The 24,563-nt window shown below is 52.5% G+C and overlaps 1 protein-coding gene across 1 annotated transcript in view; it reads left to right on the forward strand.

Annotated features, from left to right (window-relative positions):
• Positions 1 to 24,563, forward strand: part of SH3RF3 (SH3 domain containing ring finger 3) — a 159,400-nt gene that overhangs the window by 83,450 nt on the left and 51,387 nt on the right. Inside the window, exons 3-4 of the mRNA XM_069583212.1 lie at positions 10,814 to 10,909; positions 22,597 to 22,950. Of these exons, the coding sequence (XP_069439313.1) occupies positions 10,814 to 10,909; positions 22,597 to 22,950 (450 nt within the window). The remainder of the gene's footprint in view (positions 1 to 10,813; positions 10,910 to 22,596; positions 22,951 to 24,563) is intronic.

The following is a 24,563-nucleotide window of genomic DNA, read 5'->3' on the forward strand; positions in this document are numbered from 1 at the left end:
AGACCACCTGACCTGCCTCCTGAGAAATCCGTATGCAGGTCAAGAAGCAACAATTAGAAGCGGACATGGAACAACAGACTGGTTCCAAATTGGGAAAGGAGTATGTCAAGGCTGTATATTGTCACCCTGCTTATTTAACTTCTATGCCGAGTACATCATGTGAAATGGCCAGCTGGATGAAGCACAAGCTGGAATCAAGATTGCCAGGAGAAATATCAATAACCTCAGATATGCAGATGACACCACCCTTATGGCAGAAAGCAAAGAGGAACTGAAGAGCCTCTTGATGAAAGTGAAAGAGGAGAGTGGAAAAGTTGGCTTAAAACTCAACACTCAGAAATCTAAGATCATGGCATCTGGTCCCATCACTTCATGGCAAATAGATGTGGAGACAATGGAAACAGTGAGAGACTTTATTTTGAGGGGTCCAAAATCACTGCAGATGGTGACTGCAGCCGTGATATTAAAAGACACTCCTTGGAAGGAAAGTTATGACCATCCTAGACAGCGAAGTAAAAAGCAGAGACATTAATTTGTCAACAAACGTAATCTAGTCAAAGCTATGGTGGTTCCAGTAGTCATGTGTGGATGTGAGAGCCAGACTATAAAGAAAGCTGAGCACCAAAGAATTGATGCTTTTGAACTGTGGTGTTGGAGAAGATTCTTGAGAGTCCCTTGGACTGCAAGGAGATCCAACCACTCCATCCTAAAGGAGATCAGTTCTGGGTATTCTTTGGAAGGACTGATGATGAAGCTGAAGCTCCAATACTTTGGCCACCTGATGGGAAGAACTGACTCATTAGAAAAGACCCTAATGCTGGGAAAGATTGAAGGCAGGAGGAGAAGGGGACAACAGAGGATGAGATGGTTGGATGGCATCACTGACTCAGTGGACATGAGCTTGAGCAAGCTTTGGGAGTTAGTGATGGACAGGGAAGCCTGGTGTGCTGCAGTCCATAGGGTCGCAAAGAGTCGGACATGACTGAGTGACTGAACTGAACTGAACTGTCTTGGGGACCAAGTGAGACACGGAGGGGCCTGGCTTCCAGCCTCCCAGCCTTGAGGGTGCAGTGTCAATGTGCAGAGGTAGGAGGGTCAGGGCTTGTGAACATCCCTGCTTCCTGGCTTCTTCACTTCATCCCAGTCCAGGGCTGGGAGGGCCAGAGCACCTGGACCTTGGAAACATCATCAATTTGTTGTTGATCTTCACAACTGCCTGCCAGGGTCCCTGGAAGCCTGTCTTCCTGATGTTGAAGCTGTTGCAGGAAGGAGGCCTCTTCCAGGGCCTGAGAGTGGGCTCTTGTCTAACGCTCAGAAATGAATTGTCCAAGGTGATACATGTGCTGAAAAAGCACAAGACTTAACTGGGAAGGGCACTCAGGCAGAGAACAGCAGGACCCCAGGAGAGCCACTCTCCATGTGGCTCGCAGTCTCTGGTTTTAAGGTAATGGGGTTAGTTACCGGCTTGTTTCTGGCCGGTCATCTTGCTTGGCCTATGTTTGGTCTGACTCAGGGTCCTTGCTGGTGGCGTGTGCCTGTCTCAGCCAAGGTGGATTCCAGCACCAGGGTTCCTGGGAGGTTGCAGAGCTTATTATGGGCTGGTATGTTCTCCCAAATTCTTCCAGCTGGTGGTAACTTCTTGGTTCCAAGCTCCCTGTTGGTATCACCTATTGTAAGGTAACTAATGCAAGTGGTTACTATCATGCCCGGCCAGAGTGGACAGGTTCCGCCTGTGGAGGGGGTTTCCAGTCAGTGGGTGTCTAGCAAAGCCACAGCTCTAAGAGGATGCACAGACCTGCCCCTCTCCTGTGTCCTGTCCTGTGTCTCCTCTCCCAGTCTCTCCCTGCATGCAGTTGTAAACACAGAGCTAGGTTCCAGCTCACTGTGAGCCTCTGCTCTGCTCAGACCTGAGCTTAGCTGTGGTGCTGAGCACTATGCAAGGATATGAGTACCCTGTGCTCCACTTTGAGCAAAATTGGCCTGTTCTGTGCAGGTCATTCCATTGTTCAGCCCAAAGGTGAATGATCTCTTTTCATTCACGTTTAACTCTCTCCACTTCCCTTCCATCAGTGTTCATTGTGATTGTCACCCGGCCCTGCAGCTTCCCTGAACACAGCATTAGGCATCCCCCTCTGAGGTTGGAGCATGGGCTGCCAAGTGAGGTCAGGCAGCAGACCCCCTGGTGCCCACTCCCCTCATGCCCAGCTCCCCTGTCCAGCCTGCCCTGAGACCCCTGGGCCCTGGTGCTCTGTGCTGTAAGGATCAAGAGAGCTGCCCCTCGGGGGTTGGATTGAGCCCTTGTTAGGACATAGACCCATCACGGCTGACAGGGTCGGGGTGGGCCCTCCTTACAACCTTCGTGGAGGAGGCTCCCTGAGTGGACAGCTGCAGTGTGGGAGCCGCCAGCGTCTCCTCCCCTTGAGAGAAGGGAGAGGCCTCCCTGTCCTCCTCCTCCATCACACGCTCCGTGTGCCAGCCTCTGCCTGGTACCCTCACCTCTGGGGGGAAGTCCAGAGCCTACTGGACAAAGGACAGAGGGGCACCTGGCTGCTAACCAACAAAACGTGCCGAGCCAAGCCCCGCTGGGAGCTGGGCTGTACCAACAAGCCTGACGTCGGCTGGGGAGACAGGGCAGGAATCCAGGGGACAGTTCCTGAGAGTGATGGGCAGTGTGGGTCACCCAGGAGGTGTGCGGAGTATCTGGTAGAGGCAGTGGGTAATGTGTGTGGTATTTCAAAAGAGGCATTAAAGTGTCTCGTGGAGAAGGTGCAAACTCAGGTCCCTGAGCCTCACCTTGTGGTGTTGCTGCTGCCACTTTGCATCACGAGGGCCCTGGCACCTGGACTGTGCCATTGAGACAGGTGGTCCCCGGTCTTCCCGGGACTTTGAGCCCGATTAGGGAGCAGAGGTGTGGGAGCTGGTGGGCCATGCATCCCTCGGGCTGCTCTTCTAGGACTTTCTTTCTCTTCAGTCTATGGACTGACATGGAGACTTAGAGATGGCAGGGCATGCTTCCTGGTGAAGACCTTACTGTGGCCCCGCTGTGTCCCCCACCGTGTTCACATAGGCGTGTCACTAGCACCCACTCCACACCCCTTAAGTTAGGGCACAGCCTTCTTGCCTGAGCACCTGCCCGTTCTCCTGTCTCCCCTCCAGCTGCCACTCTCTCTGCCCCCATCCCTGCCACCCTGCATGACAGCCTGAGCTTCCCTCCACTGGCCTGGAATACTGGTTCTAACAGCCTCCCTCTCACCACCTTGAGTGACCACGTGGCTCTGACCAGCTTGGTTTTGCCTCCAGGGAGTATTTTGCTGTTTGGATATGTTCCTTTCTGGACTCAGCAAGGAAAGAAGGAGTGTGTAAAATCCACAGATGGTGCTAACTTCCCTCTAAAAAACATCACTGCGGTGGGATGGATGAGGTTTTAAAAGGCATGAGGCATGTGCATCAAAGCAAGATTCTTACCTTCGATGTCAGCTCTTAAACAGTCTTTTTAAAATTGCATTAATTAAAGTCATTCTAAAGCCAAAGTCTTTGTTTCATTGAAGAAGAGAATGCATAATTACTTCTTATAGGTAGAGCAGCTATAAAAAGCACAATTACTCCAACGAGCTGGGCATGTGTGGATAAGACTCAAGGTGACAGCAGAGCATCATCCCGCTCTGCCAGCCCATTCCTCCGGACTGGCATCCGTGTGACAGTGCCCTCCATGTGACAGGGTGGGGCTGGGCTGGTTTCTCTGAGCCGGCCAAGCCCATTTAAAGCCCCACTGTTGTCCTGACTCCGGCAGATGCCCCTCCTGCTGGCAGCTCCGCCAAACCTTCCCTACGGTCTTCCTTCCTTCCTGTTTACTGGTCCTTCCTCAATGAGGGGATTTTCTGCTTTGTGAATTGGCCCAGCATTAATCCCAAAGCAAGTTCTGATTGGGGATAGAAATCAAATGTATTCAGAGTTTCAGCTCCTGAGTGAGATGGGATTCAAATTGTGACACCTTCACTTTTATCTCTTACTTTGGGTCATTTAGGGCTTCCCTGGTAGCCTAGATGGGCTTGCAGTGCAGGATACCCAGGTTCAATCCCTGGGTCCAGAAGATCCCCTCAAGGAGGGAATGGCAATCCACTCCAGTATTCTTGCCTGGAGAATTTCAGGGACAGACCATGCAGTCACAAAGAGTTGGACACGACTGAGCAACTAACACTTTTACTTTCGCTTGAATCATTTACTTCACCTCTGACTATAAAATGGAGTTAATAGGATTCAATGAACAAAAGCATTGTGGGAGCCAGCCTCAAAACAGGCACCAATCAGGGGCTTACCTCCACGCCCACGGCTTTCTGTCCTTTCTGCCTTTGCCCAGGACACTCCATGAGGCTGGGCCTCCTCCACAGACACACGCACTGGAGCTGAGTCCCCAGATGGGTCCCATGTGCCCATCTCGTCCTGGTGACTGCATCTGGGCGGGGTTGCGGGGATGTGGAAGCCCTCAGCCCCCAGGTCAAGGCCACTGTGTCCATTGTGAGCAGCCTGGGCCCCCGTGTATCCTCTATCCTGAGGGCAGTCATGACGCTCTCAAGATGTTTCTGAAGGGCCTTCCCTGGTCTCTGCCTCTCGTTGCCTCTTGGAGACCACGTGGCTGCAGGGAAGGTGGGCCGAGGAGCTGGGAGGCCCCTGGAAGGGCAGGTTCCCCATGTATGATCCACCCCACAACACATTTAGGAAATGGTCCAACCCCCAGGGCTGGTCTTCTTGGAGCTGCTGTGGGAACTCTCTGAGTGTGGGCCAGGCCCTCAGTGTGTGAGATGTCCCTTTGACAGGGTGTTAGGGACAGTGTACTCAGCCAGCCACCCTGTGGTGTCCAGGACTTCAGTGCAGGCAGAGACTTCAGTGCAGGTAGAGACTCCAGTCTCCTGGCAGGTCGAGGGGAAAAGCCTCAGGCCTGGGCTTCGTAACAGATTCATCTATCTGCATCTTGGCTTTTCCCTGGCAGGAGTCATGTACAGACAGGAGTGTGTGCATACATGCTTCATTGCTCAGTCGTATCCGACTCTTTGCCACCGTATGGACTGTAGCCCGCCAGGCTCCTCTGTCCATTGGATTCTCCAGGCAAGAATGCTGGAGTGGATTGCCATTTCCTCCTCTAGAGGATCTTCCAGACCCAGGAATTGAACCTGTGTCTCCTGCATTGCAGGAGGATTCTTTACCACTGAGCCACAGGGAAGCCCTACAAACACGGGAGAATTGGATGAATTAATTAGAAATGCAGTTAAAGCCCCTTGAGGTGGGGCCTGACTCCTTTGCCAGTGTGCTGCCCGCTGAGCCTGAGCAGGAAGGAGGGCCACTCGTCATATGACCAGTGTGCGTTCAAGGCCGCTCAGGACCACCCTGAGCTCTGCCTCTAGGCCCTGGCCCTCGATGTTGGTTGAGCTTGGAACAGGGAGGTAGCCTAGGGGATCCACTGACCCACGAGAGGAGTCCTTGCCGAGGAGCCTGGAAGGGAAGCAGAGTTGTGTGTCTGAAGGTGGAAAGATGTCACAGAGCAACTTTTGTCCAGAAAATCCTTGACGCGGCCAGATTGGCCCAGATCTTGTCCTACTCTCCAGCCCTTCACTGGTGTCCTGGCATCAGGAAGAAGATGCTTGTTGCCCCACCCTGGGCAGCACTGGGGAACCAGGCTCCGGCCAACCTGCCCACTGGCAGCAGTTTCCATCTAGTCTTGCTGGCCCTCACCCAGACCCCTTCACCCACTCTCCTCCTGCGTCTCTGGCAGCTCCCATCCTAAAAGAGCGGAGTTGAGCATGAGACAGAATAGGTACGGCCAGCAGATCCTGAGATGCCAACTCCTTGGCCCAGGCTGGAGAGTCTGCAGCTTCAGTGGTGCTGCCCAGAGGTCCCTGCGTAGCTGCTCAGCTGACTTCACGGAGGCCTCAGCGGCCCCATGAGCAGTGCACTGTGCCCTGGACTTGGGCCTGCCCTGTCCAGTGCAGCTAGGGTTCCAGGGGGTGCATTTCTTCACATTCTCAAGAGGCTGCAGAGCAGATGCCTACCCTGGCCCTAGGCTGTGAAATATGACAGCAAATCTGAGGCCTGATGAGGACCCAGGCATCGTTTTCTGGGTCCTGTGTCGGTGGTGGGAGAAGGTGTGACTGTTGGCAGGACCCATAGAACTTGGTGCTGGTGGCTCTGTGGTGCCACTCGGCTCTCAGTGCTCCTCATGGAGGTTGTGTCCCTGGTATGGGTTGGGTTGGAGCAGAGCAGAGTGGTGGGGAACTAGCCTCAGTGATATCAGGAAGCTGGTCACTTGCTCGTGCGCAGCCCAGCCGATAGCCTTAGCATAGAGACTGCAGACTCCAGGACTAGGCCGCCTCAGGCCAAACAGCTAATAGAGAGGGCTCACAGTCCCGCCCATCAGCAGAAAATTGGATTAAAGATTTACTTAGTGTGGCCTTGCCCACCAGAGCAAGACCCGCTCTCCCCACAGCCGATCCCTCCCATCAGGAAGCTTGCACAAGCCACTACCCTCTCTCCCCCACAACTCCTGGTAACCACTGATCCTTTGACAATCCTTTTGATGTTGCCATTGTTCTGGATTTGGGCCATTCTATTAATAATCGTGTGCAGTGGCATGTCACTGTTGTTTTAATTTGCATATCCCCGATGACACATGATGTGGAGTATCATTTCATGTGCCAGCCGTGTATCTTCTTTAGTGAAGTGTATGTTATAATGCTGACATCATAGAATGAGTTAGGAAGTAGTCCCTCTGCTTCTGTCTTCTGAAAGAAATTGTTGGAGAATTTGGCATAATTTCTTCCTTAAATGTTGGTAGAATCCACGAGTGAACCCATCTGGGTCTGGTGCTTTCTGTTTGGGAAGTTTATTAATTATTGATTCAATTTCTTTAACAGATATGGACTTATTCAGATTGTCTATTAGTATTTTTCTTGTGTGAATTTCGGCAGATTGTGTCTTTAAAGAAATTGGCCCATTTTGTTTATTAAACCTGTGGGCATAGATTTGTTCATAATATTTCTTTATTATCTTTTTAATGCCCAAGGTATCTGCGGTCATGTCCCCTCTTTCATTGCTAATATTAGTGATTTGTGTTGTTTCTCATTTATAGCTATTGCAGCTTTCTTTTGAATAGTTTTAGTGTGGTATATCTTCCCTTATCTCATTATTTTTCATTTATGTGTATCTTTACATTTAAAGTGGGTTTCTTGTAAACAACATATGGTTGGGTCTTGTTAATTTTTAATCCACCACGGCATTCTCTTTCAATTTGTACATTTAGACTATTGCTATTAAAAGTGATTGTTGATATTGTTGGATTAATATTTACCACCTTTGTTAGTTTTCTATTTGCTGTCTTTGATTTTTGTTCCTATTTTGTTTTCTACTCTCTTTTGCCTTTTATAGTCTTAATTGAGCAATTTATATGATTGCATTTTCTTTCCTGTCTTAGCTTATCAGTTGTACCTTTAAAACAATTTTTTTAATGGTTGCCTTAGAGATTGCAATACACATTTACAACTAATCTAAGTCCACTTTCAAATAACACTATACAGTGTTATTGTTATTATATAATAATAAAGTATTTATTACTTTATTATATAATAATAAAGTATTCCTAATTCCTTCCTCTTGTCCTTTGTGTCATTGCTGATATTCATTTGACATGTATATCAATATACATAATATATATCCTTAAACTGTGTGTGTGTTAGTCACTCAGCCCACCAGGCTCTTCTGTCCACAGGATTCTCCAGGCAAGAATACTGGAGTGGGTTGCCATGCCCTTCTCCAATATACTAACATACTATGTAATATATACTTATGTATACATAGATACACATATATGTGGTAGGTACATAGGTATACTTAATCAGATTCATTGTTGCTGTTATTATTGTGACCTATTTTTTCTTTTACCTTCACTTATTCCTTCTCCAATGTTCTTACTTTATGTAGATTCAAAGGTTTTGACCTATGCAGCTTTTCTTCTAAGGAACTTCTTTTAACATTTTTTGCAAGGCAGGTCTCCTGGCAACAAATTCCCTCAATTTTTGTTTGTCTCAGAAAGTCTTTATTTCTCCCTCACTATGATGAAGGAGTTATTTTGCAGGGTATAGAACCCTCAGTTATTGTTGTGTCAAATATTTCTTTTGTTCACTTTTTTCTTTCTTCTCCTTTCTATATTCCCATTATGTGTATATTATACCTCTTGTAGTTATCCCACAATTTTTGGATATTCCATTCTGTTATCGGTTTTTGTTAATCTTTTTGTCTTTGTTCTCTTTGCTTTTCAGTTTGAGAGGTTTCTATTGAGACATCCTTAAGCTCAGAGACTGTTTCCTCAGCTGTGTTAAATCTACTAATAAGCCTCTAAAAGTCATTATTTCTGTTGCAGTGTTTTTGATCTCCAGCATTTCTTTTTAGTTCTTTCTTGGACGTACCACCTGCCAGTTTGCAGTGCCTACCTGTTCTTGCATGGTGCCTACCTAATGCATTAGAGCCCTTAGCATATTAATCATGGTTGTTTTAAATTCCCTGTTTGATAATTCCAACATTCCTTCCATATCTAAGTCTGGTTCTGATGCTTGCTCTTTGTCTTCAAACTGTTTTTGCCTTTTAGGACATTTAGTGATTTTTTTTCCTTTTTGATATTCAGATACAATGTAACACATGAAAGGTGCTGCTGTAAATTGGCTTTTTAGTGGGGGAGGAGAGGTTCTGTTTTTAGGGTCCCATCTTCTGAATTGCTGCACGTCCAGACTGTGAGCTTCTCCACCTTCCCATCCTCCTTAGGCAGCGCTGGCGTTATACTGGTGGACATACCATGATTATCGAACTAACCCTCTTTGTACATTTGTCTCTAGTTTTTCTCTAGTTGAGCAAACACTGTAATGAACATGCTCAGAGCTGAGTCTTCTTGTGTGTCTTTGATCTTCTTAAGAAAGAGGCTCTAGAAATGTTCTTTCAGGTCAGTGTGTATATAGGGTCTCACATTTGATAGGACTTGACAAACTGCTGCCATAAGTTTATATCCCTGATAGCAGTTGTCAAGTGCCTGTAGACTTCACACTGACCACACTGGCTGGCTTGTGTTCATCCCTGCTCATCTGATAGATACCCAAAGAACAAAGGGGAGAGAAGGAATTTTCCTCTCTAAAGCTGTACTTTTTGAATGTTAGGTATTACATTTTAAAATGTATTTAACAGCAGTTTGCTTTTCTTCCTTTTTGTGAATTATGTGATTTGCCCTTGCCCCGTTTTCCTTTTAAGGTATTTATCTCTTTTTCCTGCTGTGTCTCTAAGTCCTCATGTAGCAAGAATATTCAGTCTTTCTTTCCAATTCTCTGCAAGTATTTTTCTAGAGTATTTGCCTTTTTGTCTTGTTCTTGCTGTTTTTAACGTAGAGAATTTCAATTTTCTCTAGCCAAGTCTTTGTTATTTACTTCTTAAGACCATCCCCAGTTCAAGATTAAACATCTATTCATATTTTCTTCTTGGACTTTCAAGGTTTGTTTTTTCTTTTCCCTAACATTTAAATCATGAATACTTATGGAATTAATTTTGGCATATACAGTGAATTAGAGAATCAACTTTATTTTTTTAATGATCAGCCAATTTTAATCACATTTTCTAACTGATTATTGGTGGTAGATAGGGAAACCAATGGTTTTTATGTATTTATTTTAAAATTAGCAGCCTTTCTCAAGTTCTTACTTATTCTAATTTTTAATTGATACTCTGTTTTTCTAGGTAGAAAATCGTATGGTCTTTTTTCCAGTATTTGTACTTCCTATTTTTTTCTTTTATTTCTTTGGGTCTAATTTCTTGACCAGTCTCAAATAACAGCGTGGATATTGTTGTTTTTTTTTTTTTAACCAAAATTAATCTGGCATTTTTTTCTTTTTAATTTCACAAAATTAAATGTCTTTTTTTGTTGTTTGATTTATTTTGCTTTCGCAAAAGCGCTGACTTAGAAGCCTGCGATTGTCTTTTCCTTTGCACCGTCGGCAGGATCTCGGCGCCACCCTTTGGCTGAATCTGAGTGGAGTTCCTTGTGGGCACAGGGCTCTCCTGGTCGCCCCTGAATGGTTCCTCTGTTCCCCTGGCCTCACCAGCCTGGGCCCCGACGCTCGCTGCTGCCGGTCATCCCCTCACTCCTCATCCCGCCCCCCACCTTGTCGGCTGTCCCTGCACCTGTGGGTGCACCAGGCAGGTCGTCCCCTTGCTGTTCGTCCTCTGCCACCCTCGACTATCCTATTAGCTTTGGGCACCTGTGTGGGCATTAGGTGGGGCCACTCTCTCTGGCCACCTGTCTCCCTCCTTCGGGACCCCCCTGTCTCTGCCTCTGTCCACCTTCTGCCTGTATCCTTGATACTGTCTGGCATGACAAGAATTTAACAGGCTTGTTCAGACTTCCACGACTCTAAGTAAATGAGTTGGATTGGGTCATATTTTGTGTTTTGATAGAGGTAGAAACACAGAAAGGATTAGTTGAATTTATATTTATTGAAAACAATCTTATCCATAAGTAATTATTAGGAACACGAATTTTAAAGTGCTCACTAGATTGTAAATTGCCATACACTTCCATCGGAGGGTCTTGGCCTCTAAAATCAATGCCAGAGAGGAAAAGCGATCACGGGTGAAGATGGGGGGATGAACGGTTTTCATGTCAGATCTCCTAACGAGTTGCCACTCAGAGTCTTTCTTTAGCATCAGTGACACTGACTGATCTCTTGGTTCTGTTTCTGTGTCTGTTTTTGTGCATGTCCCTGGGCTTGTCTCCGTGGGCCACTTCCAGGATGAAGTCTTGACCGTAATCAGAAGAGTGGATGACAACTGGGCGGAGGGGAAGCTGAGAGACAAGATCGGGATATTCCCACTGCTATACGTGGAGGTGAGACCCCCACACCGCCCCGCCCCCCGATGTACCTGGAGGTGAGGTCCCTTCCCAGCTCTGCCCCATGCTGTACCTGGAAGTGAGGCCCTGCCCCAGCGCCTCCCGCCGCTGCTGTACCTGGAGGTGAAACAGTGCACTAACCCCACCCCCTGCAGGTGGAGGTGAGGCCACGCCCCAGCCCCGCCCCCTGCAGGTAGAGGTGAGACCAGACTCCCAGCCCTTTTCTTACCCTTTGTGGTTTGCTTCATCAGACCCCGGGGTGCCCTGGTCTTGGAGCCCCTCTTCTGAAGAGAAGGAAGCTGCCCCATAGTCTTCTAAATTCAGGGGGAGTTGACCTGTGGGTCACTCCCTCATCTCACCATGTGGCAGGAGGCAGGGCTCCCCTGCGGACTTCCGCTTCTCTCTTTACAACTGAGCCTGAGCCCTATTTCTTTCTTCGAGACTCTCTGGGTTTCCCCCAGAGGCACCTGCCTTTCCCCCACTACACCCTGCCCCTGACTCTGCCAGCAACCGAATAGATGTTGAGGCTCCCGGACTCTGGGTTTGGGGCAGCTGGTCAGCGGCCAGTTCCTGGAGTGGAGCACACTTGGGGCTTCCTGCCTGTTCTCTGGGGCTGATGGCTGATGTGCCGTAGGTATCCAGTGAGTGTGTCATGGACAGTGGCCAAGTGGGGAGTGTCCACAACCTTTGACCTTTCAAGTCCTGGTTGCCGTGGGCTGTGTGTGTGTCTGCTGTTTGTCAGGCATGTCCGTGTGTGCATCCCCAGCCTGACTCCACACTGCACCCGTGCACCCCCGAGTCATCCTGGGAAATCATTTCAGCCAGTGCTCATGGTGCCTGCACCCTGGACCCTTCTGAGGAGTCCTCGTCCTGCCTCTCACACATCCCGAGCATGAACACCAGGACTGCACCCCCTGCCCCCAAGTGACCGATGAGCCAGCAGAGGCTCAGAGCTGACTGTGATCGCAGGTGGACGTGTCTCGACTCGGCTCCCAGCACCCCCACTCAGAGCCCACAGTCCCCAGTTCAGGGTGCACTGCACATGAGTTCCGGGATGTGGCTAGCTTTGCCTTTGTTGAGCCCTGTGGGCCAGTGGGCTCCGGGTCCTGCAGGATGAAGGCTGCTCTCTGGGGCAGGCAGCCAGGGCTCTCTACACCTTGGCCTCCTCTGCTTTTCCAGCCACATCTCTGGTCCTTTCCCCCTATTTCCTAAATGTCCTGCCCCCTGCAGTTCTCACACTCACTCTGGATCAGCTGCCCAGGAAATTCTGAGACCCTCCCCAGCAGTAAAGCCACACGCATGTACATGCTCCTCTCTGGTACCTCGTGAGGGGCACTCGCGGCACACACTCTGCCCTCTGGCTCCTGGTATGACCCCTGTCCTCACCTGTGCATTTGCTCCATTGCCTGGGGTGGTCTCCATCCTCCTGCTTCAGACCCAGAAACCACACAGTGCCATCCAGATGTGCAAAGCCAGACGCCCCTGATGTCTTTGGTCAGTGGAACCTCTTCCCAGGCAGACCCTCGAGGGGCCACTCAGAGACAGCCATGGGACGTTCCTAGGAGCCTATCGTGATGCCCCAAACTGGAGCCCAGTGTTTCCTCGTTTTGTGCTCTGGGCCCCAGGAGGCCGATTGGCTTGGCTCCTCACGTCCTTGTGGGCAGTCACTGGAATCCACACCTCGAGGGATGAGGCCACTGCGCCTCTGCCCAAGGGGCCAGCACTTCTCGGGAGCTTCCCCGGGGACCCCTGCCCTGTAGTGAGAAGAGCTGATCCGAGGAAGACCACTCTGTGGAGGGGAGAAGTCTGGAAGCAGAGGTGAGCAGGGAGTGGGAGACTCCGAGGAGGCGCGAGGAGCCTAGGCGTGACCCTGGAGTCTCAGAGCCAAAACATATTAGGGCCACTCTGGTGGACCAGGCTGAGGTGGGAGGTCTTTGAGTCTCCAGGGCCCCGAGGACTGGATGGGGCTCACCGTCCCCACAGATGGGGTGGAGGTCAGCCCCACCTGCGGTTGCAGCAGGAGCTCCATCACAGATAGGGCTGCCCACACTCCAGGGGTAGAGGGGCTGACCTGACTGCCCTCAGGAAGGAGGTGGCTGGAGAGGAGGGTCTCAGAAGGAACAAGAGATGAGGAGGGGGCACTGAAGGTCTGTGCCCAGCTGTCCTCATCTCAGCCTCTTCGCAGAAGGTTGTTTGTCAAGAAAGAGTGTTCAGGACGCAGTAGGAGGTGATATGGGGACTTCATCTGAGGTGTTGAGACCTGTGAGGGGCAAGGAACCAAGGGAAGACGTGGAGGCTGGGCAGCTCCTGGTCAGCTGAGCAGTGGTGGACATGCCAGAGGACAGGTGTGCGGCTGCAGGCACCACAGCCACAGAGCAGGTGCAGTGACTGGTGAGGGTGGCTTTCAAGGAGGAGAGGACATAGCCCAGAGGAGAGGGCTGTGGGCTGCAGGCTGCAGCCCAGGGCTGCACGTGGGTGTGAGAGGCTCCACGCGGGCGTGAGGGGCTGGAGGGTGGAGGTGGGGGTGTCCAGAGTGGTGCTGCAGGAGTCCTGTCTCCCTCCCACTGACCCTCCATATCCATCAGAGCTGCCCGTGTCCATCTGTCCACGCAGCTGGATGGACACGTCCGTAGTGGTGTCTGTTGAGAGCCTGTGTCCTAAACCTGGAGCCATGTGTGCATCTGGTGGGCCTGTCCTCTGGCTCCTGCTCCCCCTTCTGCTGCCCCACACGCTGGGATCAGGATCCGCCCTGATCTCCCACGGCCGTGGGGTACCTGCAGATGCCTGTATTCTGGATGAGGAGGTGGGGAAGCTGAGTGAGCCCCAGAAAGTGGGGGCAGCCTCATCCCAGGCAGGGGGTGTCCAGAGAGTTCTGACCTTGGGACCAGATCCAAGCCTCTGTCTGCTGGTGGTGCTACAGGCCTCTGCTGATCCCTGAGGCTGATTGGTGCTATTTACGGATCCGGGAGAAGATGGAGGCAAAAACTGAAGTCTTGATTTAGCCAAATAGATGTAATGCCCAAAATGGTATGGTTGCTAATGGCAACTGCTTCCCGTGTGAGAGGCTTGGTCTTCGGCGCGATGATTGCTGTGGAAGTCGCTTGAGCCTCCACTAATTGCGATGTTGAACTTGGCCTTTCTTGCTCCTGGAGCACTATCGTCTCCTTGTCACTTTGCCTTATGAAAAGAGCATGTTATTCTGAGTGTCCATCAGCATCTGTGGTCTCAGAGCTGCCAACATCCCTGGAGACAAACAGCGTTGAAGCTGTCTATTCTGTTTCAAAGGTGCGGGCTGCCCCGCACACATGGGGTTTGCTGACCCAGTAACTGCTGGCTGTTTCTTCACCTTTGTCTTAGGCCCCAGGGCAGGCAGAGTGTTTCCAGGGAGGAGTCTGGGGAGGGTCCTCGGCTTCTAGTAGAAGGTCCACGCCCAGGCTCGGGAGAAACAGAAAGACACAGGAGCCCTGAGCCCCATCCAAACCTCAGTGCCTCCACAGACCCTAGGTGTATTTGGGATCCAGGTGGATAGACCTGCAGGGGTGTCCCTGGTTGGGGGGCACAGCTCCTGGAAAAGAAACCCTGCATATTGGGGATGCATGGCACTGGGAGGTGGGGTTCTGACTTCCTGCTCTCATTGGGGGGTTGGGGGTGGAGGTTTCTGACTTCCTGCTCCCATTGAGGAGTAGGGAGGTGAGGGGGCGGAGTTCTGACTTCTTGCTCCCATTGGGGGATGTTGAGGGGTACTGGAAGGCTGCTGTCTTGGTCCAACTCTGGACCCACAGGCTACCTGGGCTTCACCCAGCTGTGTGATACATTGGTACCCAGCTTCTCCCTCTGCCAGTGTGGATGGTGCCATGTCCAGAGGGCACCAGGAGGACCCAAGGAGGTACCAGGCACAGCCCCATGTGGTGGTCAGCACCACCCAGAGGCAATGGTTAGCGGCCGCTGGCATCTGTGAGCAGCATGTCTAGGGAACAAGGCCTCTGGAAGGGGTGGGAGGCCCTCACAGCATCTGAGGGACCTGGCCAGCCGTTCCCACTCTCTCAGCCACCCAGGGAGTCAGGGCAGAGACTCCGAGCAGAGGGGCTCTCTCGGATAAAGGGACTCTTCTAGCTACTTCTTTCTTTCCTACCTACAAGCGACCGGCACTGCCAGCTTCTATGAAGTGGCCCTGGTGCCGACCTGGGGATGGCTGTGTGACCGTCAGGCTGTTAGAGGGTCAGGGAAGGTGTGCAGCCAGGTGGGTTCTCCAAAGAGAGTCAGTGGGATGGGACCCTTGTTGGGCAGCCACGCGGACCCCCAGGCCCCCAGGCTAGTGGCCTGATGCATGGTATCAGTTCAAAACCAGCAGCCTGCAGCCACGTCTGGATGACTGACTGTGAAGCTCGAGGTGGGTTCACGTGGCGGTAGCTATTCCTGAGACTCTCCCGTCCCATGGCCTCCCTCATGGCCAGCAGGTGGGTGGGTGGAACTGGCCCCAGAGCCTCCCTGGGGCATCTTGTAACAACCACCCTCCTGCCCCATTCTTTCCTACAGAGGGTTTTGCTTCACTCTGGGGCTTCAGGCCCCACCTGTGTGGAAGGAAGCAGGAAGCGGCCTCGGTGGGGTAGCACATGGGAAGCATGTGCCCAACAGATGGACGGACAAATGGACAGGGCATCTGTGCCACGGACGGGTGGGCTGGGCATCCAGGGAACTGGTCTTTAGAAGATGGATGGTGTCTTCCTCGTGTCCTGGGGGTGTCTCCTGATGCGCACACTGGCCTCGCTGCTCGGATGTGGGGAGTGTGGTCGGGGTGTCCCCTGGTGCTTCCCCACAGACACTGAGTTCTGGCTGGCTCTGGTTCTGGTTCTAGGTCTGCTGATGACTCTTGCCCTGTGAATACTGACCCAGTTGGTTTACGGGCTGCATTCCCTGCCGCTCTGCATGTATAGCACCTCTGAGGGGATGCGGTGTTGTGAATTTGGCTTCTCGGATGTGGGGTGTTCTTGCATGCCTACCAGTGTGTGCAGGATGTACTGAGCTATGCACAGAGAGGCTGTGTGATACTTTTTGTGCCTTGCTTATAGCTTGTTAGGCAGAACTAGGGCGCCTCAGTGTGGGGCTGATTAGACGCCCTTCTAAAGCTATGTTTTCTACTGCATGTCCTGTGGTTTATGAGGTTCTTCACTCCTGAACTGTCCAGTGTTCCATGTCTAAAAGCCGTGTTTCTTTCATCTGTGTTTAGCATTTCAGATGAGAGGGTAAATATGGTCCTTGTTGCTCCTTCTTGTTAACCTGTGATGGTTTAGAATTTTTGAAATAAGGGTGACAAACCATTATGTTGTATGAAAGAAAGGTGAAAGTGAAGTCGCTCAGTCGTGTCTGACTCTTTGCGACCCCGTGGACTGTAGCCCACCAGGCTTCTCCGTCCATGGGATTCTCCGGGCAAGAATACTGGAGTGGGTTGCCATTTCCTTCTCCAGGGGATCTTCCCAACTCAGGGATCGAACCCAGGTCTCCCGCATTGCAGGCAGATGCTTTAACCTCTGAGCCACCAGGGAAGCAGTTGTATACTTTATTATGTATTATGTTGTGTATACATATGTATTAATACATTATGTATTATGTTGTATACTTTAGCACAATGTCATATATCAATTATATTGCAATAATTGATATAATTGCAGTTGGGGACAAACAAGGATGATAAAATTGGGATACCCGAGAGGTATTTTTGGCAGAACAGAAGTCTGTAGGTCAGCTGTGGCTCTCGCATGCTGAGGCCCCTCAGCTCAGGGCCTAGAGTAAACAGCTTCCATCAGAGAAGTGAGGACCAGGTGCAAGCCTCTGGGGTCATTGTTCTCCATGGAGACAGGTTACAACCACGTCCAAACACTGTTCTGTGACCAGCGCTCCAGGTGGGCTGGGGGGTGGGGCTCCTCCACATCTCCCAAGCCAGGGTAACCCCTGCTTCCTCACTCAGCTCCTAACTCTCACGACACCCTGATTCTGCCACACCAGAGGTGACCCGACAAAGTCCCAGGGAAGAAACAAGAGTGGAGCTGCTCACGGGTCCTTGCCGTAGAACGCTGGGGAGACGTGATGGTGCTTGAAGCTCCGTTTTGTTTTTCCCTTTTCTTCTTCATGTCCCGTTTTTCATGAGCATCATCGTGAGCACCATCAGTGGGCAGCTGGGGCAGGGGATCCCCCTCTGGACCTGGACATGAGTTCTACTCACATTTCTGTGTCCAGGTTCAGACTGTGCCTCCACGCAGACCTAATGGGCTTCCCTTACAGGTGATGCCCAGTCACCACAGGGCAGCTGGGTGAGGGAGCGACGGGGGTGGAGCCGATGGGGCTCCACCAGAGACAGGAGGACTTCAGCGTCCCTCGGGTCTGCACCCCAAGACACAATCCGGGCAATGGGATGTGGCCCTGGGTCCTCCACAGAGGCCGGTAGGTGCATAGCTACCAGTTCTTCCTGACCGCTCTCCCCTGTAGCACTTTCTGAACTGTTTGTGAAGTTACATCTTACAATGTGATGCATACGAGGTAACATGTTAACAGGTAATGACTCGGATTCCCTGTCATCCTGTCTCTACAGCTGCACAGGTAGCCAGTTTGAGGCCAGACCAATGACAATTCCTTTCCCTTCTCGTCCTGGTGTAGTACTCAGCACACAGGAGGCAGTTAGTTCATTTGCGTAGTGTTGTTTGGCTGTGGGCCAGTGTTCCATAGAAGTCAAACTATTCTATAAGGACTAAGCCACCAGCCATCACCAAGGTCTTAGCTGGGACCCTTTCAGCGCACCTGCTTATTAGCACACAGGGACCTAGCAAGTCCTGTGAGACCAGTCCCTCTGGGCCTTGAACTGCCAGCCTCCCTGGAGCCGTCCAGCTGCAAGAGGGCCCAGAAGAAAGCAGAGGCGCTGCCATGAGTGAATGTCCATCTTCCATAGACCAGCGGGATGACAGTGTGGCAACCTGGGGCTGAAATGCAGGGAGGAGCCCAGCCTGGCTGCCGGTGGGGCCCACGCCTCTCCTGGGGCTTTAGCCCGCCTAGCATGGGGACGGCTGCCAGCTGTGCTGCGTTGACTGTTTCTGCTCAGGTGCCAGCGTCTCTCCTCCCTTCCCATCATGTGTTCCCTGCGTGGGCAGCAGTGTCCCTGCAAACCAGGCACATGAGGATGGGAACATTTTTCAGCCAACTGAGCCCCCCCCCCTACTGGATGCCCCCTGGCTTGGAATCTCTGTGTCCTCAGCTGCCGTCTACTCTTCTGCATTCTGCTCAGGGACACAGGCTCCTCAGCAACCCCCCACCTCAGGCCGCCCTAGGCACCCTCCTATCTGCCCTCCCCTTGGCCATGGTTTCCACAGGTGCTTTTGCTCGACTTCCCCCCTCCCACCCCGACTCATCCCATCCAGTCAGTGACTCAGAAACTTCAGTGAGCATTAAAGTTGCCCAGAAAGCCCAGGCTCAGCCCCAAGCCTCACAGTGGGTCTGGGTGGACCCGTGTCTGAGAAATAAGTTGGGGAAAAGGCTCTTTTGCAGATTCCACGTGGCCCCAAGGGTGGACCTTGGCCATGGATATGGGGTTACCTGCCCCTTGGGTGGGCTTCCTTCAGTTCAGTTCAGTCGCTCAGTTGTGTCCGACTGTTTGAGACCCCATGAACCGCAGCATGCCAGGCCTCCCTGTCCATCACCAACTCCCAGAGTTCACCAAAACCCATGTCCATCGAGTCAGTGATGGCATCCAACCATCTCATCCTCTGTCGTCCCCTTCTCCTCCTGCCTTCAATCTTTCCCAGCATCAGGGTCTTTTCAAATGAGTCAGCTCTTCACATCAGGTGGCCAAAGTATTGGAGTTTCAGCTTCATCATCAGTTCTTCCAATGAACACACAGGACTGATCTCCTTTAGAATGGACTGGTTGGATCTGCTTGCAGTCCAAGGGACTCTCAAGAGTCTTCTCCAACACCACAGTTCAAAAGCATCAATTCTTCGGCGCTCACCTTTCTTTATAGTCCAACTCTCACATCCATACATGACCACTGGAAAAACCATAGCCTTGATTAGATGGACCTTTGTTGGCAAAGTAATGTCTCTGCTTTTAAATATGCTACCTAGGTTGGTCATAACTTTCCTTCCAAGGAGTAAGCGTCTTTTAATTTCATGGCTACAATCACCATCTGCAGTGATTTTGGAACCCAGAAAAATAAAGTCACCCACTGTTTCCACTGTTTCATCTATTTGCCATGAAGTGATGGGACCAGATGCCATAATCTTAGTTTTCTGAATGTTGAGCTTTAAGCCAACTTTTTCACTCTCCTCTTTCACTTTCATCAAGAGGTTCTTTAGTTCTTCTTCACTTTCTGCCATAAGGGTGGTGTCATCTGCATATCTGAGGTTATTGATATTTCTCCCTGCAATCTTGATTCCAGTTTGTGCTTCCTCCAGCCCAGTGTTTCTCATGATGTACTCTGCATAGAAGTTAAATAAGCAGGGTGACAATATACAGCCTTGACATACTCCTTTTCCTATTTAGAACCAGTCTGTTGTTCCATGTCCAGTTCTAACTGCTGCTTCCTGACCTGCATACAGATTTCTCAAGAGGCAGGTCAGGTGGTCTGGTATTCCCATCTCTTTCAGAATTTTCCACAGTGTATTGTGATCCACACAGTCAAAGGCTTTGGCATAGTCAATAAGGTGGAAGCAGATTTGGCATGGAGAGATTTGATTCTAGGTGTTTATAAGGTGACAACAGAGCCGGGCTTGGCTGAGGTTCAGGCTGTGTTCAGTGCAGAAGGAATGGCTTGGCTGACTGTGCAGCTGGAAAGGGCCGCAGGCCGCCAGGCTTCTTGCCTCCAGAGCTGAGAGCATTTGTGGGGAGATGGCCCTGCTGTTTCTGCTGCCTCCACATTCATTCTAAGACTTGACCAGGAATTACTTCTGAGATTAACTCTCTGGGCCACTTGGAGAAACCCCTCCCATCATCATGTTCCTCCTGCTCCCTTTGGCAGCATTTCTGTGTGGAGGAGAGGCTGTGTGTCCCTGATGACCTGACCCGTGCGTGTACTCTGTCCACTGTCTGCAACCGCTGCAACTCCATCAGTTACTGCAGAGAGAAAACACAGCTAATTTGAGCTGCGCCCACTCAGAGAGGCTCAGAGCTCTCCTCTGTGGCTTTTGTTTATTCCAAAGCCTCAAAGTGAGAGCAGTTAGGAGCTGAGTGTGAAGCTGTTGAGGACTCCATGCCTCTCAGTCTGCTGGCACATCTGAGCCCTGGACCGAAAGAGTGGTTTTCAGCACGTGGCCATCCAAGCTGCCTCTCGTTTACTGAGCGACTGCTGTGAGCCAGGCCCTGGGAGAGTCATCTTGAAACCTAGGTTTTCATGGGAAGAGACACAGATGGAGAGAAGGTGAAGTCTAGAGGGAGTGTGTCCTCCGTGGAGGACACGGAGCTGGAAATGGGAGGAAGCTAGGGGAGGAGCTGTAACTCTCCTGCTCAGAGGAACCCGCAGAGAAGCCACCTTGGGGACAGGAGGAAGGGTGAGGGGCCAGCCCCCAGTGCCTGTGGCTGAGGGACTGTGGGGCCAGGGTGACCCAGTAGGCCCAGTGGGGAGGCGTGGGGAGAGGGCAGGGGCCATGGGAGGCCAGCCTGCTCACTCTAGGGACTCCAGAGTTTGCTCCACACATCAGAAGTAGGTGACTCCAGCCCCCCTGCCTGCTCCAGGAACAGCCCTTGTCCCTCTGTCCACTGACCCCTATGCCCAACCATGTCATTCATTTCTAACTTTGCCTTTACCTGGAGTTGATAGCATAAAGCTAAGGTAAAGAGAAACTTTCAGAGGAAAAGTTTTCAGCTGTGCTGGGTGTCAGCCCTCCCGGAGCAGCCCTGCCATCTGTCACCATCTCCCAGCCGACCCTCCACCCGCTGTTACCTCCCCATGGTCCACTGTCACATATGGACCGGACCATCTCTACAAAGGTGACTCAGGCCTCACTCCTGCCTGTGTCCCTGGGGTGGGGGGCATTACTCTCAGAATGAATCCAGGCTCCTCTCTGCAGCCCACAGGCCCACAGGCCTGAGGGATCTGTCAGCCTCACCCCTTCCTCACCGCACCCCCGCCCCCGCCCCCACCACATGACCTTCAGGCCAGACCCCTCTGCCATTGTCATAGAACAAAGATTCGGTGAACAGGATGAGGCCGAACTGTTTTTCTGCCTCTGGAGGGTGCTCCTCCGGGGTCCCCTCGCCCGCGGCAGGGGTGGGAGGGGTGCAGAGGCTTCACCGCCGGGAAGCAGCGTTTGTCACTCTCCCTGCGGTTTGTGGAGACTGTCTTCTTCAGTGGACATTGGCTCATCCTCCTTTCAGCACCCGTGGAGGCACTCAGGCCACCCTGAAGCCCAGCTCTCCTTGTGGGGGCAGGGTGGTGGACATGTCAGCTCGGGGCAGACATGTGGTGGGCTGCTGATCGTGTGGCTGAGTGGCTGGTGTGACTGTGGGGCCAGGGCGTACCTGGTCCTGCTGTGTGCACACGTGCTCTGGGCGTGCACATACCTGCCTTGTCCTTCCCTGGATTTCCTGGTCCTGAAACTGTGGTTTCTGACACGGACTCCACAGGGTCCCTGGGACTGAGTGAGGGGCTCCAGGGCTGCTGCTCTGGGGCTAAGGGGGAGTTGAGCCCAGCGGTGGCGGCAGTGCCATTATTTCCATACAGAAACCTGCCACGTGGAGGCACAGGGCGGGTAGTTTAGACCAGGTTCTGGTGCCCATGCTTCCTGCTTCTGCTCTTTGGGTGGCCCCACAGTTAGGTGCAGAACAGGGGGTACAGAGGCCAGCCTCCAGGGTCAGAGGGCCCCCGCAAAGAAGGGGGAGGGGATTCAGCACTGTAGAGGGAGCAAATGAGTAAAACCTTAAAATAGAGCAAAACAGCTGAGCCTCAGTGAAGGCAGCATTTCAGAGGAAATGATCCTGGATTTAGATCCCAGGTTTTGGGGCCTGGAGTGAATTGTATGACCCCACCCCAACCCCGTGAAGGACGGGTGTTTGCAGTGGAAATGCAGACAGCCCTGTGCCTGAGCCATTCGGTGCGGCTGTACTCCAGCGCCTGAGATCTGTCAGCTTGGCCTGTGGACGCACCATCCCTTCCTTTCGCTGTGCAAATCCAGCAGCAAAGGCTTGCAACCCTTCTCTGCACCAGCCCCTGGTACGGTGCCCCACTGTGGCCCTGAGCTCAGGCCTGGGCTCTGCTGTGTTCCTGTTGGGCCCTGCTCCCCACCTGGTATACAGATGCGTCCTGTTTCAGGGGGGCCTTTGTTCTGCCCATGTCCCCGGACTGTGGGGACAGGGCTCTGCCGCAGCAGAGGCTGCATGCACAGGGGATGGACGGGGGTGGTGTGTCCTGCTGGCCCAGGAGGTGGGGAGCACATGGGGGCACTTCTCCCCACCCCTTGGGTGTTTCCCAGGCAGCACAGTTCGGCCACAGTGGGGCAAAGGGAGCAGACCCCTGAAAACAGGTTTTCAATCAAGTGCCCAGATGCCATCCTGGCCTTTACTGTGTTTCCTCAACACTGTTCCATTGCACGTGCTGTTGGAAGGTTCCAGTACCCCAAACACACTGGCAGCTTTGAGGCGTGAGCAGAAGGCTGGACGTGGGTTGCGGCTGCTGCTCACTGACCCTCCTCTTCCTCTCTCTTTAGCTCAATGATGCCGCCAAGCAGCTGATGGAGATGGACAAGCTGGGCCTGGCCTCGGCGTCCGGCTGCCTTGCCTCCCTGCCCTCTGAGGCTGGCGCAGTGGCCAACGTGGCCCTGGGTCCCACTTCAGGCAGCACGGGGGCAGTCAGCGCCTTCCAGCGGCGTGTGGACAGCAAGAAGAACGCCAAGAAGCGGCACTCCTTCACGGCGCTCAGCGTGACACACAAGTCCACCCAGGCCAGTGGCCACAGGCGCTCCATGGAGATCAGCGCCCCCGTGCTCATCAGCTCCAGCGATCCCCGGGCCGCGGCCAGGATCGGGGACCTGGTACACCTGTCCCGCAGTGCTCCTGCCCAGGTAATGCCACAGCCTGCGACCTGGGGGCCCTCCTCAGTGCCACTCACTTTCCTCCCCCAGTCCCTGGGCGGGCATGAGAAGGCCAGGCACCTGTGCCTTTTGGGGCCCCAGCCTCAGGGCCCCCAGGTCCCAGTGGAGGTGAGTCTCCATCTCAACCACAGCACTTACACAGCCCTGGTGGACATGAGGGACTTCTCAGGGGCCCAAGACAGCCTCTGAAGGTGCGGTCCCAGCCCCCCGAGCCCTCTGACACAGGAGAAAGCCTGGACTAGCGCTCCTATGTCTTCAGCATCTGGTTGTGAGCCTGGCTGATGTGCTCTCTGTGACCATGGGTCTATGGAGCCCTTCTGTGTGGGACGAGGCACCAGCTCCATCTACCAGGGAAGTCAGGGGGATTTGCTTCACTCACAGCCAACTAGCAGAGCCAGACTGGTTCTGCTCGCTGCACAAAAGGCCAGTCCATTAAGAGTTGAGGGGTTGGGGTCAGCAGCAGAGATGACCGGGTCCTGGGACCTGTGTTCCTACAGTTACACTGGAAGCAAACATTGTGACCAGGCTCAGGCCCTCAGTGAGACCATCAGGAGGGGTGAGAGGTCAAGGGAAGCAGCTGTGCCCATCTCTGGACCCTTGTCACTCAGCTGTTGGGAGGAAGAAGGGGTGCGATCGTTGTGAGTTAAGAGCAGGCCGGCAGGGCTGCGGGGCTTCCCTGGTGGCTCAGCAGTGAAGAATCACCTGCCAATGCAGGAGACACAGGAGGCAGGGGTTCCATCCCTGGGTCAGAAGATCCTCTGGAGAAGGAAATAGCAACCTACTCAAGTATGCTTGCCTGGGAGATCCCATGAGCAGAGGAGCCTGGTGGGCTACAGTCCATTGGTTGCAAAGAGTTGGACACGACGCACACTCACTCACAGGGCTATGAATGGCAGTGCTCGTGGGCAGTGGTCATGGGTGGTGGACGCTTCTTGGTGGAAAAAGGCCCCACCTGTTGACTCAAAGTCAAACCTTACGACATCCAACAGGTCAGAAGTAGTCCTGTAACCGCCTCCCTCATCCCAGCTCCTTAGCGTTTTGCGATTTTCAGCGTCTGACTGAATGGTTCCCAAGCTTCCCACTTAAGGGGTCCCTCCCCTTCAGAGTGACCCGGGGAGGCCTATCCAGCTCTTGGCCCAGCTGTGGCCCAGCGGGACGAAGGCAGGATCTGGAGGTGTGTCCTCTGCAGATGGCACTCAAGTGGGTCGGCCAGCTTTTTGGCCTTTTAGAGCTTGCAACCTCGTGGTCTCTATTGCAGCTTCCTTCCACCCTGGGAGCCAGGAGAATCTTGTTGATCAGGCAGGGGCGGCAGTGGCCAGACATGACCTCAAGTGGGTCTGTGGACCCGAGTGGACCTGGAGCCAGAGGCTCAGGGCTGCGTTGAGAATCTGTGGACCGGTCAGGGCCCCTTCAGGTGAAGTGTGAGTGGAGCCGCTTGAGGTGAGCTTGGCCTCCCATCGGTCTCTGTCTTGCATGGCCAGCCAGCTTTCCCGGGGCTGATAGAGAGAACTGTGGATGTTCCATTGGCACAGCACGATGGCTCCTTCTCCCAGGACAAACTGTTTCCTTCAGATCCTCGGCCT

This window comes from Ovis canadensis, chromosome 3 (genome assembly GCF_042477335.2).
Source record: "Ovis canadensis isolate MfBH-ARS-UI-01 breed Bighorn chromosome 3, ARS-UI_OviCan_v2, whole genome shotgun sequence".
Classification (NCBI taxonomy): Eukaryota; Metazoa; Chordata; class Mammalia; order Artiodactyla; family Bovidae; genus Ovis; species Ovis canadensis.